The 17,649-nt window shown below is 34.4% G+C and overlaps 3 protein-coding genes and 3 non-coding genes across 8 annotated transcripts; 4 read left to right on the top strand and 2 right to left on the bottom strand.

Annotated features, from left to right (window-relative positions):
* Positions 1-423: 423 nt before the first annotated feature.
* Positions 424-3,368, top strand: sfxn-5 (Sideroflexin-5; the record flags this gene model as incomplete). Of its 2 annotated transcripts, NM_001026851.6 has the most annotated exons (5): positions 424-568; positions 662-1,087; positions 2,451-2,680; positions 2,966-3,083; positions 3,132-3,368. In NM_001026851.6, 5 exons carry the CDS (start codon positions 425-427, stop codon positions 3,207-3,209), a joined length of 996 nt encoding a protein of 331 aa, NP_001022022.1. The 2 variants fall into 2 exon arrangements, with proteins under 2 accessions (NP_001022022.1, NP_001309542.1); NM_001322747.3 differs by lacking the exon at positions 424-568 and having other exon boundaries at positions 812-1,087; positions 3,132-3,209.
* On the top strand, positions 3,335-5,126 carry sre-2 (Serpentine receptor class epsilon-2; the record flags this gene model as incomplete). The annotated part of the gene is made up of 7 exons (NM_063297.8): positions 3,335-3,584; positions 3,797-3,917; positions 4,148-4,290; positions 4,340-4,527; positions 4,574-4,637; positions 4,713-4,794; positions 4,840-5,126. The coding sequence occupies 7 exons, from the start codon at positions 3,335-3,337 to the stop codon at positions 5,099-5,101; spliced, it is 1,110 nt and encodes a 369-aa protein (NP_495698.4). The 3' UTR covers positions 5,102-5,126.
* Positions 5,127-11,157: 6,031 nt separating this feature from the next.
* On the bottom strand, positions 11,158-11,286 carry K02C4.10. Its single transcript, NR_051415.1, has one exon. It is a non-coding gene; the product is annotated as an Unclassified non-coding RNA K02C4.10 (non-coding RNA).
* Positions 11,158-11,286, top strand: K02C4.9. Its single transcript, NR_051416.1, has one exon. It is a non-coding gene; the product is annotated as an Unclassified non-coding RNA K02C4.9 (non-coding RNA).
* Positions 11,287-12,721: 1,435 nt separating this feature from the next.
* Positions 12,722-17,049, top strand: ltd-1 (Lim and transglutaminase domain protein ltd-1; the record flags this gene model as incomplete). Of its 2 annotated transcripts, NM_063296.7 has the most annotated exons (11): positions 12,722-12,880; positions 13,009-13,207; positions 13,263-13,620; positions 13,981-14,157; positions 14,205-14,455; positions 14,500-14,664; positions 14,733-14,976; positions 15,029-15,184; positions 15,230-15,358; positions 15,845-16,105; positions 16,549-17,049. In NM_063296.7, the coding sequence occupies 11 exons, from the start codon at positions 12,787-12,789 to the stop codon at positions 16,684-16,686; spliced, it is 2,172 nt and encodes a 723-aa protein (NP_495697.2). The 2 variants fall into 2 exon arrangements, with proteins under 2 accessions (NP_495697.2, NP_001309573.1); NM_001322746.3 differs by lacking the exons at positions 12,722-12,880; positions 13,009-13,207; positions 13,263-13,620 and having other exon boundaries at positions 14,032-14,157; positions 16,549-16,686.
* K02C4.7 lies at positions 13,694-13,767 on the bottom strand. The gene has a single exon (NR_003410.1). It is a non-coding gene; the product is annotated as a small nucleolar RNA K02C4.7 (small nucleolar RNA).
* Positions 17,050-17,649: the final 600 nt, after the last annotated feature.

The raw sequence follows: 17,649 nt of genomic DNA, 5'->3' as shown, positions 1-17,649 counted from the left end.
GATTTTAATCTTCTACCACTTTTTCTCACTTACTCGATATCCCAACTTCTCAAAAAAGAGAAGCATCTGCAGTTGGCTTCTGCTCATTGATCTCTAGTCTTTGTTTTCGTTTCGCTTTCTTCTCATTCTTTCGTATATACAATTTATCCGCACACCCAAAATGACTCCGTTTTTCAAATTTTTCTCCATTTTCTCACTTTTTCCGTTTATCAAAAAGACAACAACTGTCATGTATGTCTATCGTCTCATGACCTAACATTATCTCTCATCTCCGATTTTACACTCGTTTCGCATTTTGTATTGCCAAGTGACCAATTGGTTTTCTCTGTTTTCACATTCTGCTGGTATCAATTTTCTCGCTTTTAATACAGCTAATCAAATTGAAACCTTTTTGTTCTTCATTTTTAAAACCAAGAATTTTAGGATGGCACTAGATGAAACTCTATTCGGGTATCCAATTTATCCAAAATTTAAGCTCGGCGAGCCTAGATTTCCCCAGGATACTTTTTTGGGAAGATATCTACATTGCTTAGATGTCATTGATCCAAGAACTCTATTTGCGTCTAATGTAACTTTTTACACATTTGCAGTTCCAAAAAAGATAACAAAACGATAAATGTGGTAAATTTTTGTTTGCATCTAAAAATCATGAATTTTGCAGAAAAAGTTGGAAGAATCACTAGAACTTCTGAATAGCTTCAAAGCTGGAACCGCCACGAATGTACCTGATAAATCACTTTGGGAAGCACAAAAATTGAAATCGGCAATTCTTCATCCGGATACAGGTGAAAAAGTTCTTCCACCATTTCGTATGAGTGGATTTGTACCATTTGGCTGGATAACTGTAACTGGAATGTTACTTCCAAATCCATCATGGCCAACTCTTCTTTTTTGGCAATGGATGAATCAATCACATAATGCATGTGTTAATTATGCCAATCGAAATGCAACTCAACCACAGCCTTTATCAAAATATATTGGAGCATATGGTGCAGCTGTAACTGCTGCTTGCTCAATTTCTGGTGGATTGACTTACTTCATCAAGAAAGCTTCATCGTTGCCACCAACTACACGAATCATCATTCAGGTAACATCTTTGAGAAATAAAAGTTTAAAACACCGATAAAGGGTAAGTATAGAAAGATGTTAGACTCAAAAAGTAGGCTGACGTAGAAAAATGGTTATATTCGTATACATTATGTTGAAAACTCGCTAAATTGCGTATCTTCAAACTGGCGTATCTTGAAAAATACATGGCTAGAAAACAAATGTTTCACTAACAAAACTATCAGAAATATTTTTTATTTTTTTGCAATACTTTTTATTGCCAAACACCAATTATTTGTTGAGTTACACAGAGTCAAACACATTTTACTGAAAGTTATCTCTCCATAAATCTCCTCAATCGTCCTCCGCTCTGAAAAATGAAATCGGACCTTTGCCTTTCGGAAATTGGCCAAAAAAATGAAATTGGGATAGTGGAGTCGAAAAATATATTTTTAGAAAGCTGAGAACACGTTATTTACGAATATGAAGTTTATTTTTGATGAAGTTCCGTTTCAAACGACCTGAAATTAAAGCATGAACCTAATTCCATTCACACGTGACACTTTTTTCCCTTGAAAACAACTGGGAATTTTCGATCAGTTTTTCAATTGTTTTTTAGTAAAAAAATGTCACGTGTGAATGGAATTAGGTTCATGCTTTAATTTCAGGTCGTTTGAAACGGAACTTCATCAACAATAAACATGATATTCGTAAATAACGTGTTCTCAGCTTTCTAAAAACATATTTTTCGACCCAAATATCGCAATTTCATTTTTTGGTCATTTTTCGAAGGCAAAAGTTCGATTTCATTTTTTGGAGCGGAGGACGATTTTGGAGATTAGCAGGATTTTTCGAAAGATTTTTTAGGACATTGTAGAGACCTCAAAAAAGTGATCATTTTTCAAAATTTCAAGTCGATACGTTGGATATGAAGAGTTTTATGAGCGAAATTGGATTTTTTTGAAAAACGGCCTGTAACTTGGCAAAACATGAAAATTTCAAAAAACTCAAAACAGATAAAATGTAGCAAAATATTTCTCAATTACGATTCAACAAGATTTTCCTTCTGAAATTTAGTGGATGTTGAGTTATGACTGATAGAGCAGAACAGTTCTCAAAAATCTCGGTGGATTTTGGTAAAATATATTTGAAGCGGTGAAACTCAACAATGAATTAACGTTTTGCAATAAAATGTAATGCAAAAGAAAGAAAAAATATTTCTAATTCTTATGTCAGTTGAAAATTTGTTTTCTAGACGTGTATTTTTCAAGATACGCCAGTTAGAAGATACGCAATTTAGCGAGTTTAACAAGATATTGCATATGAATATGACCATGTTTGTACATCAACCTAGAGTTTCATCTAACTTCCAAAAAAATATTACCTAATTGCTTACTTTTCAGAGATTTGTTCCACTTCCTGCCACGTCACTTGCATCGTCACTCAACGTCATCTGCATGCGCTGGAATGAGTTGGAAACTGGAATTCAAGTGTACGAGAAGGATACAGGAAAAGTTGTTGGAGTATCAAAAGTAGCTGCAAAACAAGCAGTAACTGATACAACAATGGTTCGAGCATTCCTTCCAGTTCCACTTCTTTTGATGCCTCCGTGTATTATGCCGTACCTGGAAAGGTTAGTAACTGGGGAGGGCCGCAAATTCGCCGAGCAGTACAATGTCAGTACAAAGTAGATCGTTCTATTTTTGCTTAATGAATATCTTTATGATATTTTATTTAAAAAAAAACAAAACAAATGGTATCCATGCTCGGTGATCTCGGTAATTTCCTCGCACACCTTTGAGTTATTATCTAATTATTTTGCACCATACATCTTGTTTGCTGCTTGGCACACACTAGTTTTCTCAAATCAAATATCAAAGAACTAGAAACTAATTTAATCATATTGAATACATTTCAGATTCAAATGGGTAACAAAAACCCAAGTCCGTCACATATTTGTCAATGCAATAGTTTGTACACTATCCTTTGCCGTCAGTTTACCAGTTGCATTGGCGTTATTCCCACAGGAAAGCGCTGTAAGATACACCGTCCAATGTGGTTTATATTACCTTAATAATTTCCAGATTTCTCGTGAACAATTGGAGCCGGAGCTTCAACAAAAAACCAAAAACTCTCTACTTTACTACAATAAGGGGCTGTGATTTTGTTCATATCAAAATAAAAAACATTCAATTTTCCACCTGTTTGATTAATTTCTTTTGCTGTCATTTCAGTTAAGATTCAGATTGCCGCAAAGTCTGCTAATATTGATTTAATTATCTTTTAAATGTTAATTCAATACCATAAAATATCAAATAATGATCCTAATCGTATTCAGTTGCTTTCAATGATTTTCTGTGAAATTATTCTTCTCATTTTCGAGTTGTTTGAATTTGCTGCTATTATTTTCAATATGAGTAGATATCAATTTCATTTTAATTTGAAAGTTGTAGTGGGATACGCTATATTTGCATATTGGTTTGATATAATCGCTAGAATAACAATTGCTTTCTTCGAAATTGGACTTTTCAATTTAGGTAAAAACGAATTTCTATTTAATTCAAAAAATTCACTGGAACGAAATACAACTTTTCGGTTTCTGCAGAAAAAAATTAGATTATGTTATTAACAAAACAGAGATGTGTGGCCAGTATCAAAATTTTAGAATTTTTTTGGAAATTGCTGCATGTGGTGTGAATTTGGATCTAGCTTAGTTTCTCATTAACTCTGTGAAATTCAACAGTTTCAGATGATCAGACAATTGCAGTGGAGACAGAAAAACTTCCCTGGAATTATAAAAATATGTTTTTTATGCTATTGTTTTGTTGTAGCACCTATCGAGTATATTTCATGTTTTTGATATGCTCTGTGTAAGTTTCACCGGAAAACTGACCCCAGTGTACTCTTCCTGGGTCCGAACGAATTCTCAAATTTTGAAAAAAAATACAGTAACTTAATAACGCCGAAGTTGAATTTATTCGAAACTGCATGCTTGTAAAACATCTTTCTTACTGATAAATAATTATTGTGTGCATTTTTCACTGTAGACATGTCGGCTACATATATTCCAATTCAACTTTCCATCCAAAAAATATTACAGCACATTATTATTAGCAGTGGAGAGATTTCTCGCAACCATTTGGGTATCAACATATGAATCAGTACAACATAAATGGGTTTCAATAGTTCTTACTTCAACAAACTCAATAGCAGGAATTTTTGGATCATTATTGTTTCATTACGGTAAAAATTATTCCATTCCAGTATTTTAAATCAAATATTGAAGTTTTAGAGCTAATCTTCGATACTGCCGTGTGGTGCAGTCTTGGTCTTTGTTTTAATTTTGTTTCAATATTTCTCTATGTAATTTTATTCAATTCAAACAAATCAAAAATAGAGCTCTGTCAAACAAGAGAAATAACTCAATCTTATACATTAAGCCTTCGTTTTCAATTAAATGAGAACTTGAAAATAATGAATGTAAGCTTTTTCTATAGTCTAATCAAGATCAGAATTAATTTTTTAGTGGATCAAAAATTCAATATTAGTGGTCACTTGTTTTAATACTTTGCTCGCTGGATTTCTGATCGGTAAGTCAATTGATCTTTGAAAATGACAAATTTGATTTGATTCACACGACAATATACACCTGCATACAATTTCAGCGTCCAATAATGAGTATTTAAAAAATGATTATCCGGTTCTTGTCAAATGCTGTCATACTTTCCTGAATTTGGGAATTGCTATGTAAGAATCTAAAAAAAACTAAAAATAAAAAATTATTAATTTCAGATATGCTCAAGTCGTATTTTTCGTTGCAATCCTTGCTGATCGTCATTTTCGTACATATTTTCTTCGTTTTAAACCAATTAGAGTTTTCACAAAACCATTTTTCGGGAGAATATTTCCGGAAGACTTCAAAATCAAGAAAATTTTATCAACAAGTGATGAGACAAATGTGTATTTCTCGAAATTGAGTCTACAATGGGATGAGCAAATTATTCGAAGCTCTCATGTTGTTGTGGCAAAGAAAAAACGATTTTGGAGAGTTTAAAAATAAAGTTTTGATTGTTTTAAAACTTGAATCACTTTTTTTAAAACTAAAATTTGATATACATATATATTACTATAGTTATCCGTAAATTTGATTGCAGCACAGTCCTAGTTAGTTTCAAAAAACGTATTTTCAGAAAATAACAAAAATGAGTTTTATATGGAATATGCCAAAAAAATGGCACCTATAAGAATCGTAGGTTCATGAAGTGCACTTGAGAACACACATCCTAGTTCCGGTTATAAAAAATCAACTTGATGGTACTGTAATTCGACGCTCATTAACGAGTACATATGTTTGCAAATAGGCATTTGTGAGTATACAGCAGAGCACACACGATGAGTATTGGTCAAACGAGCTGCTAGATACTATTTGGTGTTTTTTAATATTGATCTGCGAAGGAATATGATCAGATTAAAATTGTAGAATTGTTGAATGTAATCGACTTGTAGTTAGGCTCTCAACTAACTTTGTTGAAATATGTTTTCCAGACTGGCAGAATTATGTTACAAAAAATCAGTTTGAGACGATTTACTGGGTGCCTGAAAATCGGTTAAATAGATAACTTGAACACTGGAACATCGGCGAGGTTTCAAATGCCAAATGCCGCGTCAAATTTTTTCCAATTATATTGTTCTCATTTAAATAATGAAAAAAGTTGATAATCACTGTGGAGTCTTTTACATTTTGGTAGAAGAGAGGCATTAAATGGGAAAAACAGGATTTAAAATAAACGCAAATGTTCAATGTCTGGTGTATTCCTCAATTTTAACGCATCATCGTGGTTCTTTTTAGACACCATTTTTTGGTTGAAGATACACTTGACACAGAATAGTTCCTGTTGTTTCCCGTACCTTTTCCCTCTTTTCTTCTACCATCTTCATCGTCATTTTACCTTGATCCTCCCTTTCTTATTCTCCTCACTTTCCTCCGTTAATGTGTGGTATTTGGCAGTCTCTCATCAAGGTCAGCTGTAGAGAAGAGGTGACATCTCATCATGCACCGCCTGTTTTCTCTCTGGTCAACAACGTGACACACACACCTGCTCCGTAATTGGCTTTTCTACCTTTGAACACAATTCGATTTTCTGTACAGTAAAGCACTGCTTTTCACTATTTTTAGCGATTTGTTGTCTCCATCCACTTTATTTTTCTAATTTTCGTACAGTATTTAGTACAGAAATTTGGTACAAAAATAGTCATGACACATGCATTTTTTCGACAACCAAAGCATACAAACGAGAAATATTCGCACATTGTGTCGGGTAATCGTACTTGATATGAGAATATGCTTATGCTCTCAAAACGCTCATTTCTTCAAAGTCGAAACCGCCTATATATTTGTTTGTGTTTAGATTGAGAGAGTGCAAGTACCAAGAGCATTCACGGAGCCCGCATAATGCATATCCAAATATTTGGGATTCCTTGACATTAATTGAGTATATCACATATTTCCGCAAAGAGACTTCAAACTTCATATCATTACGATTATCTTTAGATGTTCATCTACTAGACTTTATTTTAATGCTAGATTCCGTTCTTCATTGAAAATTGTTTTTATAAATTTCATAGCGAGAGAACTTGTTTTTTCTAGGCCAAAAATGTTAAGTAAACCAGACATATGTTCAATTTTTGTTTGCATTTTCAAGTGTTAACCCAGTTTTTTACCCAAAGTTGATGGCACTATAGTGAAAACCATAAACGATCATTTAATTCAACATAGTTTATATAACTTGTTAATTGAATCAATCAATGCAAAACTTTTCAGGTTAAGTTCTGACGTTCTAGTTATAAGAATTTGTGAGCCGATAAATTATAAAAATAATATCTTTCTCTTTATTTCAATTATCAAACTTTTTTTTGATCTCATCAAAGTTCTACAGTTGTACTAATAGGGCGACATGCGATTTAAGGATACCGTTTTAAGTTCAGATAGTTTGCGCAAGGAAAATAATTAATCAAAAAACCAAATTTGTTGAAAATTTATCGTTCACATTCTCACTGTTTCTTTCCATAACCGTTTTCCGCTAATTGTTCCTACCCACTTTTGCTCCTCTTTTTCTTTTTTCTTCTGATTCACACCCGCTTCCTCATTTTTGTTCCTCTCCACCTCCATTTCCATGGATAGATCCCGTTTTCAAAATACTCGCTCTTTTTTTTTCTTTTTTTTTGTTTGTTGCCTCAATAGGATGGTCTGACCATAATCCGACGCGTCAACATTCAGAAACGATTCCAAAATTCATCGGTTTTGAGCGGCGCAATCAGGAAATAGACGAAAACATCTGCAGTTGGTGGGAGAAGAAGACAAAAAGAATCAAATGGGTCATTTTAGAAACTTTTCTTTGTCAAAACATTCACTCCCTACAATCTTTCAAAACACTCTGTAATTTTCAAAGATTCTGATGAAATTGCCCAGAACTTTATTAAAAAATGTTTACTTTTAAAAACTGATACTCTTAAGATTTGAAAAAAAAAACTGGCAGGAGTCCACTTTTTAAAATACATGCGCTTATGCTTGCTGATATATTAGGTTGAACCGGAAGTCTTTGTGAGTTCAAACGTTTATTTCTCGAAGCAAGAGAAACGACAGGATAAATTTTATTTGCTATCATTATCAACAATATACTGCCAACGTGTGGGTAACTTGTGAGTGCCCTACTTATAGAACCCTTCCAGGCGCAAGTCGAAATATTGCTTGAGTACCATTTCGACACTTCCATGGGTATTGAAGGTTTTTCCCCAGAGGTCACGAGTTATACCTGAAAACGATCAGTATTCAGATGGAGCAATGTCTTGAGAATACGGTGGGTAAAGGAGAACCATCCATCCACGCCTGACCAGTTCTTGCAATACTTGTTTCAAGCCGTAGGGACGAGCGTTGTTTTGTTGAAAATAGAGTTGCTTGTCCATCAGGGGTGAACGATTGAAGACTTTCTTCAGGTTCCGTGGTTAGATAATGTAGAGGCCCCCAGTAATTATTTTGCTATCAGGTAGCAGTTCCCTGTAGATGGGGCCGTACACTCCCCACCTCACTGAAAGCATGCCTTTTTTGGGGTGAAGGTCGGGTTTGGCGGCATCCTGTGGTGTCTCTCCTTCTCCAATTCACTGAGCACGCTTGTGGTTGTTATCGTAGAGGACCCACTTCTCGTCTCCAGTGATGAGTGGGTTCAACCATCAATCGCCCCCGTGGAGAATGAGGAGGGAAAGGGAATCATCCACTCAAAGAATAAGGTTGGCTTGTGTCAACGTGTGAGGTATGAATCCACCCCTAATTTTCTTTATTCCGGGAGCTGCCAAGCCCTGTACGATGTTGGTTTGATGAGACCCAAATGCGGTTGACAGTTCACGGGTTGTTTGGAAAGGATTCGTTTACAAGGCTTTCTTCAACGCATCCAAATTCAATTTATGGTCAGGGCGGAGGGAAGGGAATGGGGTGTTTTTTAAAATGAAGTTCCTTTACTCGTTGTTATACCGTAGCAAAATAGGAACACCAAAGTGCAAAGGGGGCGAGCAATGGAGAAGCAAACCCATTCACAAAGACTTCCGGTTCAACCTAATAGAAACTATCAGCCTTTTCAAAATAATAAGTTATTTATTTATGATGTGTTCTTTCATCAGGCATTCATGGAAAATGACGATTTGTTCAGAGTTCCAGAAGTTATTTTCTTTTTCAATGTTGTAACGGACAGACGTCTGTCAAAGTTCACAAATATCTTGAATCAGATTTTAATAATTTCAGATAAATTTCTGCAATGATTTAAATTCTGATTTTTCGAGTTACTCGGCATTGGCATTTATGCAGTTACCCATCTTTAACTTCCTACGTTTTTTTCTTTAATTTACTTCATTCAAAGAATTACTCTGAGAACACTCAACCCATTTTCAAGTTGAAACTTTTGTAAAGGTTCTAATTAAGAATCAGAGGCCACCCGTAACTTTTCTTGTTTTTTACTTAATTCTCGGTGGAAATGGTTGTCATCTCATTGAATTCAATACCACAAGCAAGTAACCCAGAAAAAAAATAGGACACTTAAATACTACATACCGTGCGACGATTGAAATCATGTGTAGAGGTTCTCGAAAACATGCGCGCGCTCATCTTTCTCTTTCTGCCCTCCGAATCCTGAAGGGTCGATTGTATTGTCCTCAGGTGTCTGTCAGGGTTTTTATTGTAAATTTAATTTGTTAATGACGATTATGTGATATCTATGAAAAAAAAGAAGGTTATGGAAATTTTAAAAACTTAATTGTGCACCATGGTTTTAATTGGATTTTGTATGATTTCAAAGAAAATGTATAAAATATTTTTAAAGCAAACATTCAAGATGTTATTTCTAGCTGTACCAATTTTAGATTTTATTAGACAATTTTTTTAACATAAAATTATAACCGTAATTTAAAAATTGCCCAATCACGTTATTTTAAAAACGATACTCTTCAAAATCAAAAAAAAAAAAATCAAAAAAAAGATAGTCTTCAAAATTTATTTTTTCGATTACAAAATAATACGCATTGTATGAGTTTACCAAATTTAAGATAATAAATTATTTCTAACTCCAAGATTAGAGAATAATTTTCTTACTGTATCTTTCAGAATTTAGGACGTAATTTTTCGATGACTATTCTTTTTTTGTAACAGTTCATCAAGACCTTTTTAAAATCACATATAAAATGCCGAAGCAATGCTCATTTCACTTCCCGTCTGAATTATTTTTTCATCGCAATTTCCCGTCCGGGTAACCGATGCGTCCAGAAACCCCGAAAAGAGCGCACCGAACAGTTGAGACGCCGATACTCGCACGCGCACTTTCCATCATCAAATAAAAACGCGTTTTATTGTGCATTTTGATGTCCGCTCGCACCATACCACCACACCGCGCAAGGCCTCCGGATCGCATACTCTCCTGTGCTGCTTCTCTTTTTGCCTCTTTCGTTGAGGTTTCTCTCTATCTCATGTACCTTCTTCAAGCACAGGGGGCGAAGCATCGAGAATACCGGATATCTGTCACTTTTTCAGTGGTTCCTTCCGAAATGTCATGTTCCACGTATTACGTGAAATGAGCCATTGGAATCATCCACACTGTCTATAGTTAATCAATCACTTTTTGATTTTTGATTTCATCCTTTTCGAGTTATCTTTCATTACTCCCAAAATTGATATTTTGTATCATTTTCTACTTTTGGCAAGTACGATGTATGTTTCATATGAACATACTGTTTCAAAATGAAAATCTCATGTAATTTTTTTATTGTTTAACAAAAAACCAAACTGCCTGGCATGTAACTACTTTGGTTGCTCCAAAAACGGTACGTTTCAAAAAAAAACAATTAAACTACGTTAGTTGTAAACTTTTACTAGGATCTATTAGATACAATCAGAATTTTAAACTGTAGCAAAACATGCCGTACCCAATATTTTTTGGCTTAATGTAAGGAATACCGTATATGCCGAGTTCTTAAAAATTGTTTAGTTTCTTGATTCTTAAAGGTTTTTCGAAGAACATTCTCAGTATAACCACATGCTCCAGAAAACGCTTGAACTTTTTATTGACAAATGTTGTCTACAAGACAATTTAGAAATAATTATATTTTATTCCATTTTTTCTTTTATGACGATTTCATTGAATTAAAAAAAAAATTATATAGGGTAAGCATATATTTGCCATCGAAATTCATTTTAAGCATATTCAAAAAATTGAGAGGCATTTATTTTATCCTTTTTTCTCTCACATACTCGGCATGCAAAAATTTTCCCTAGACTTTTATTTTATTTAAATTTCAATGATTTCCTCGATTTTCCACTCTGATAAACTGCCGATCCTCTTCTTCTCATTCCTTTATTTCCGTCATTGTTTCCCTTCCCGCTGATCCTCCGGTCAGATAATGTAAATTCCTTCCAAAAATTCCATACTTCTCACTTTTAACCCATACGTTGAAATTCTCTAATTTCTGAACCTACCTGAACATATTACACATTTGAAAAAAAAACGAGGCAAGTATATATACGTGTATATCCCATAAAAAGTTCGTCGCGCATTAGATTTCTTTGCCTCTCAATCTCTTTTAACCGGATCGATGACACCATGTTTAGAAGAAGAGAATGTATCATGTTTCTTTTACATTTGTATTGCTTAAATGCCATACAGACACATCACTAACTCTCTCTGTCTCTTTGTCATCGTTCGTTTATGGTAGTAATCCAATTAACGTGGCTAGATACCAAGTGTTTTTTGGTATTTATTAACTTACACTTTCAATCGGGTATTACTTTCACTTTACGGGTCGGCTTATCCCGCATTTGTTTGATTTGTTCAATTAATTGTTTAGACTGAAAATCTATGTTCGTCTCTCAGATTAATCCGATTTGTTTTTGTGCCACATTTGATAGCTATAACAACTTTTTTAGAATTATTTAGTTGCCAACTAGATTTTCGACCAACCAACAATGTTGCTTAATTTTTGAAACATATTTCAAAAAATGCAATAGGCTATGTCTAAAAGTTAATTACATTCACATCCCTGCAAGTAAAAATGCCTCAAAGACGGTCCACGCCTATTCTGACATGATTCTTAACATGACTCAATCCACGTGAATTTTTTATGTCAAAGTAAGCGTAGGTCATTTTCAAAATGAGTTATGCCTCCCTTTTAGGCACCAAAGGTGGTCATTCTTAATTTATTGAAATCTTGTCTTGGAAATTGTTGCCCATGTTTGGTAGGTTCATATTTTTGAAATTTTTGTAGCACTAAACTTTCAATTTTATAGGAAATATGTCAACGTCAAGATTTTAAAACTTTCTTCGCCGCCACCATCGAAAATGTGATGGTAGTTCCTTTTTTATCTCCACAAGAACAATAAATCTTTCAAGTTTCTAGCCTCCCAGTTGTTGAACGTATTTTCTGATTCTATGTGATATGAATGTTGCAATTTCAACAGATCATCATCATAAATCAAAGCTAACCATACCTCTTATATCCTTTTCCTCGTTCTTCTATTCATTTCCGTTCTATTCATGGGCAGATCATGTTCTTCAGAATGATACTTGCCATGGTCAATTTCAATTTGTTGTTCTCCTCTTTTTCCGACAGTTGCAATATATATATATATATATATATTCATCACGAAACATCATGCTGACTACACCTGCCTAATACGTCTCGCTTCCTTGCCAATTATTATGTCGAATACTCGCCCTCTCTTTCAACTAATTGTGCCCTCTCTCTCTCTCTTCATTTCATCTGACTCTTCTTTCCGGTTTTCTATCGGAAAAATGCAACCTGAATCCAGAAACAGTGAGAAAAAGACGCTTCTTTTCATATTCTATTTTACTTTTTCTCTCCTCCACCTCTTCTCGTTTTGACATTAAAATCGTTATGCTTTAAAGAAAAGATGATTCTCGGAATAATGGTATAACTTTTCATTGTGATTTCATCTGAAATCATTTCACTTTTTGCCCCCTGTTGTGTATATGTCTCTTGACCCGACTTCTCTCATCTCATTGTATTGGGGGATGACTCATCTCTCACGAATATTATGCAAACATCTATTCTCGCCATGTTTATGACCGTACTCACCTCTTGAATTGAGGGAATTTAGACAAACTCAACACAATTTTTTTAGAAGGCAAAAAACGAGAAAAAGTGTGAGAAGTATTGAAGTGAAAGAAGTGGTCATTCTGGACGAGAATGAACTCGAAACAACACTGCAATAGATGCGGAAAACAAGTGTATCCAACTGATAAAGTTGGTCCACTTAAGGATTCTACATTTTTTCATCAAGGTGAGTAATTTCACGGGACGGAATGGTTTATGGTTTAGGTGTTGAAAATTTTCTAAAAATTGCTTTTCGAAACAATTTTCAAAAGAAAATAGGTTTGTAAAACCAGTCTAATCACATTCATAATTGAGGTTGCTTCAAATGTTACATTTGTGGAACACGTCTTGCTTTGAAAACATATTGTAATAATCGAAATGATATCAATGATAAAGAAGTGTATTGCTCAAATCATGTTCCAATTGCTGGACCACATGATTTACCAATGGCATCCACTAATGGCTCCGGAAAAAATTTGGAGAACAATAATCATGTAAAAAATGGTAATTGGATGTAAGTATTATACTTTACATCTTCAGTACAAATTAATTAATATTCTTATTTTAAGTGACGCTGGTCTCAGTGATATGAAAATAGCACATGCAATGAAGGCTACACAAGTTGCAAGACCGTACCCAAAAATTAGTCACGAAGGAGCAAAATACGTAGTTGATTATGATACTCAAACACGTCTTGAATTGTTGCATCGAAAAGATGAAGACGATTTGTACGAGTCATTCCAAGATAAAAGAGTACGAGAAGCTGAAGAATTTGAAAAAGAGAATACGGAAGAATGGGAGAAAGCTCTGGCTGAATTCGCTAAGAAATATGAAAAAGGACAGTCGAATATGAAAAAAGATGATCTTATCCGGCAATTGACTATTAAACGAGAAAAGAAGTTGGAAACATTGCACACCAAGCGAAAGGTTTGTAATTTTTTCTGTTTCTATTCATACATTCATCATGAACTTTCCAAAATTTGTTCCCTCATTATTACTGAAGCATCTGAGTTAAAAAGCTCATTTCGCCCCCAGGGTTGGAGTCGGGCCGAGGTGCGATTTCGTCATTTGCTTGCCGTCGCAGTCTCTCTCTTTCGCCATCAGAAACACAGCAGAAGACACCTCGCGGGTTTCGCACTACTCGATAATTTGAGCGCGCTCGACTCCACCCTCTGTTTGTTTGGCAGGAAATACTTTATAAAGTACCTTAGTGATGGTAAAGATATCTCTTCTTTAAAGATTAACTGTCAAATAGAAATTGGAAAGTGACACTCATGATTTTTGCAGGAACGTGAACGTCATCAAACAGCTGAGCTAGTTGATCGTCAAGCTAAAGAAATGCTGGAACTTTTCAAAGCATCTAGATCAGAGTACAGTAACCTACAGTACCCATCCACACCTCCACCGCCAGTTCCACCGTCTTGCAGCAAACGAGAAATTTATACGACAACTGATTATTTTTCGGTATGTTAAAATAAATATTGTTGAATAAATTCAAATTAATTATCCAGAGCATCGATGAGGTGGCAATTCACTGTGCTAGAAATGAAGTAGCTTCATTCACAGATCTAATTAGAACCCTATCGTCTGGAGCAAGATCAGATGTTGACGTGGCAAGAGCAATTTATCGATGGATTACAATTAAAAATTTGAACACAATGATTTTCGATGATTCAATTCAAAATGATACTCCAATGGGATTGCTAAGAGGAATTAAATATGGAACTGAAAGTTATCATGTTCTTTTCAAAAGATTATGCAGGTCGGTTTTAACGAACACATTTCTCAAAATGACCAATATTTCAGTTACGCTGGTCTTCATTGTGTCGTCATTAAAGGATTCTCAAAATCAGCTGGATATCAACCTGGTTATTCATTTGATGATCATCGCTTCAGAAACACATGGAACGCTGTATTTTTGGACGGTTCCTGGCGATTTGTGCAGTGTAATTGGGGAGCTCGACATTTAGTGTAAGTTTTGAATTTGAACATTTTCAGAAAGAAAACTATATATATTCTAAAAAATTAATATATTTTAGAAACGCTAAGGACGGATCTCATGAGGCAAAAACAGATGGAAATCTTCGTTATGAATATGATGATCACTATTTCATGACAGATTCAGAGGAATTTATTTATGAATTCTTTCCATCAGATCATGCATGGCAACTTCTACCACGTCCACTATCTCTTCTACAATTTGAACGCATTCCATTTGTTAGATCTCTTTTTTTCAAGTATAATTTGTCATTTATCGATAATAAGTTGGAGTCTACGGTTTATGTAAGTTGTTTGAACTATTTTCAAAATTTGTATTTGTTGAATAATATTTCAGACAGATAAATCAGGTGCTGCTTCAATATCAATTAGGTTACCACCAAAAGGAGATTCATTGATCTTCCACTATAATTTGAAATTTTTCGATTCCGAAGAAAATACCATAAGTGGAATGTCACTGAAAAGATTTGTTATGCAGTCTGTAACAGAGGACGTATGTTATTTAATTGAAAATAAAATTAATTTCAAAAGTTTTAAGGTTGTTACATTCCGTGTTCATGCTCCATCTACTCGTCCTCTTCTACTTGATATTTTTGCCAATTCAGTTTCATCAGGAGCATATTTAACAGGACAGCCAATCAAATTTAAAAGTGTTTGCAAATTTAAGGTTAGTCAGATCAGATAATTATTTTCGTCTGAGGTATTGTTTTGTAACAAATTTGAAGTCAGCATTATTAAATTCAGGCATCAAAAATGCTAAATCGTAGCTACATGACATAACGCTAATTTAAAGTTTACCCTTTCGAACGAGTTTTGCGATTTTCAATTTTTGATTAAAAACTACAGTAACCGATCTTTATACGATCCAATTTTTTTCAAATGAAGTGTTCATTAAATAATGTGCGCCTTTAAAGAATACTTTAGTGCCTAATTTATCAGCAATTTTCTTGGATCCTCATGAAAAGAACCAAAAATTAAGAAAACATTTGGATTGAAAAAACCTTTGACGCGTCCTCGATAAAAATCATTTTAGCGGGTCGAGACTGCGTACCGTAGTATTTTTTTCAAAGAAATTTATTCATTTTATCCAAATTGTTTAAATTCCTAATCACTCTACGTTTTTCGACATTTTCAAGAAATTTCGAATTTTCAGGTTGTGTGTGAATCGCTTCAAGTGATAATGGTACCCCTACCTGAATGTGCATCTGGTGAATGGGGTCCTGCAAAGGCCACAAGATTATTCGGACTTCTTCCAATATCTCATCCGGACGCAATTATCAATACTGGAAGATATGTGGAAATTCGGTTCAGAATGACACGCCCACTTTCGGAATTCGTCGCTTCATTACATCGAAATAGAACAGACGATAGAGCTTTACAAGCATGCACTCGATCAGCTCTTAAAGGAGATATGGTACGTATTTTCACATTTTGTAAGACTGTTCTAGGAGATTGTTTCCACGGGGCTTAAAAACCGTCCCGAAAGTGGATGAATTGTCGATTTACCCAACTTGTGTACTCTCCGGTGAGAAGTGTACATTCGTTTTTTAATTATACGCTGCAATTTTTGATTTTTGACCTATTTTCTTAAAAGAAACGACTATTCAATTGATTTCTATTGTTTTAAATTTTCAGAAATTTTCAGATTTGAATACATTTTCCAAAAACAAAATAAAAATAAATAAATTGGCAATCTGTAATGTTGAGTGCAAAAAAATATGCCAAAGTGATTTAAAATTATCCATATTTGCCAAAACCTGAAAAATCTGATTTTCCTAAAACAATAAATACTCGCTTTACCTAAAAAGCCCGCGTTCGTACTGAAACTCTGAAACATATTAAAACAATAATCTTCAGGTGTATATTCAAATCGAATTTCCTGGTGAAGGTCAATATGGTTTGGATATTTATACTCGCCAAGACGATCAACTAATCAACGGAAAACAACTCCTCACACATTGTTGCAAGTATCTCATTCATTCGAGGAACTGTTAATATTTCCTTTAAACTATTGAGAGTATTGTTCTTGTCCCTCAAATGTTGCCATTCATTCTTTTTGAGAGAAAGAAACGGACCTGCAGGGTATTCCAATTGTCCTTAGTTATCTCATTATTAATCTAATTTTCTCTGAATATGTTCTGATGAATCTGTGCGTCTTTGATGTTTCATTGGCACACACGGGTTTATCTTTGAAACTGAAATTCCTGATGATACAATCCCGAGTTCTGTTATTTCTCTTTTGTGTCACACACTTGAAAAGCTTCCCATGTTTTAACGCAGTATTTTGAACTCATGTTTTTTTGTGTAGATCGGTAAAATCTAATGTATAACAAGTACCGTTGAATAAAGTTTTACAAGAAAGTGGTTCTCCAATTTTTCCTGAAATTTTGATTAAGGTCCAACAAAAAATAACTAAATACATATTCATATTATTGAAAATTGAGAAATACTCGCAAGTACGGTGGCTGACAATTTGCCCTCGTGCCAAGACCTTGGTTCGTACTTTTAGCCTAAAAATTGTAACAGATCCTCTGGATGTAATTGCATTGAGGAAGACTACACTTTCCAGTTCATTAATGCTGCAAAAAGATCTTGTGATCAGAGAACTCAAACTCTGCACCACGACCGAACTAAGCAAGACACTTGGATACTGCTGAACTTCATCCAAAAAATAAGCTTCGAACGTAAAACTTTTTAGCAGATACGTTTTCATGAAAATTGTTATTGGAAGATGTCAACTGGAAGAAATCCTGAAAAGGCAACAGATTTGATTGCAACGCTTTTTGACATACATGGATTAAGTTTGTCACAATGGCAGCAAAAGAGTCACACTGCACCGCTCAGTTCAAGATTAATTTCAGATATTTAGTCATTTTTGACAAATCATTTTTCATTCAATTTGCAGGCACTTCTATCGAAAATAAGAGGATCAGTGCCAGTTGTGGTTCATTTCAGTGT

Source organism: Caenorhabditis elegans, chromosome II (genome assembly GCF_000002985.6).
Source record: "Caenorhabditis elegans chromosome II".
Taxonomy (NCBI): domain Eukaryota; kingdom Metazoa; phylum Nematoda; class Chromadorea; order Rhabditida; family Rhabditidae; genus Caenorhabditis; species Caenorhabditis elegans.
The sequence above is the reverse complement of the archived record's forward strand: the minus strand, read 5'-3'. Positions and strand labels throughout refer to the sequence as shown.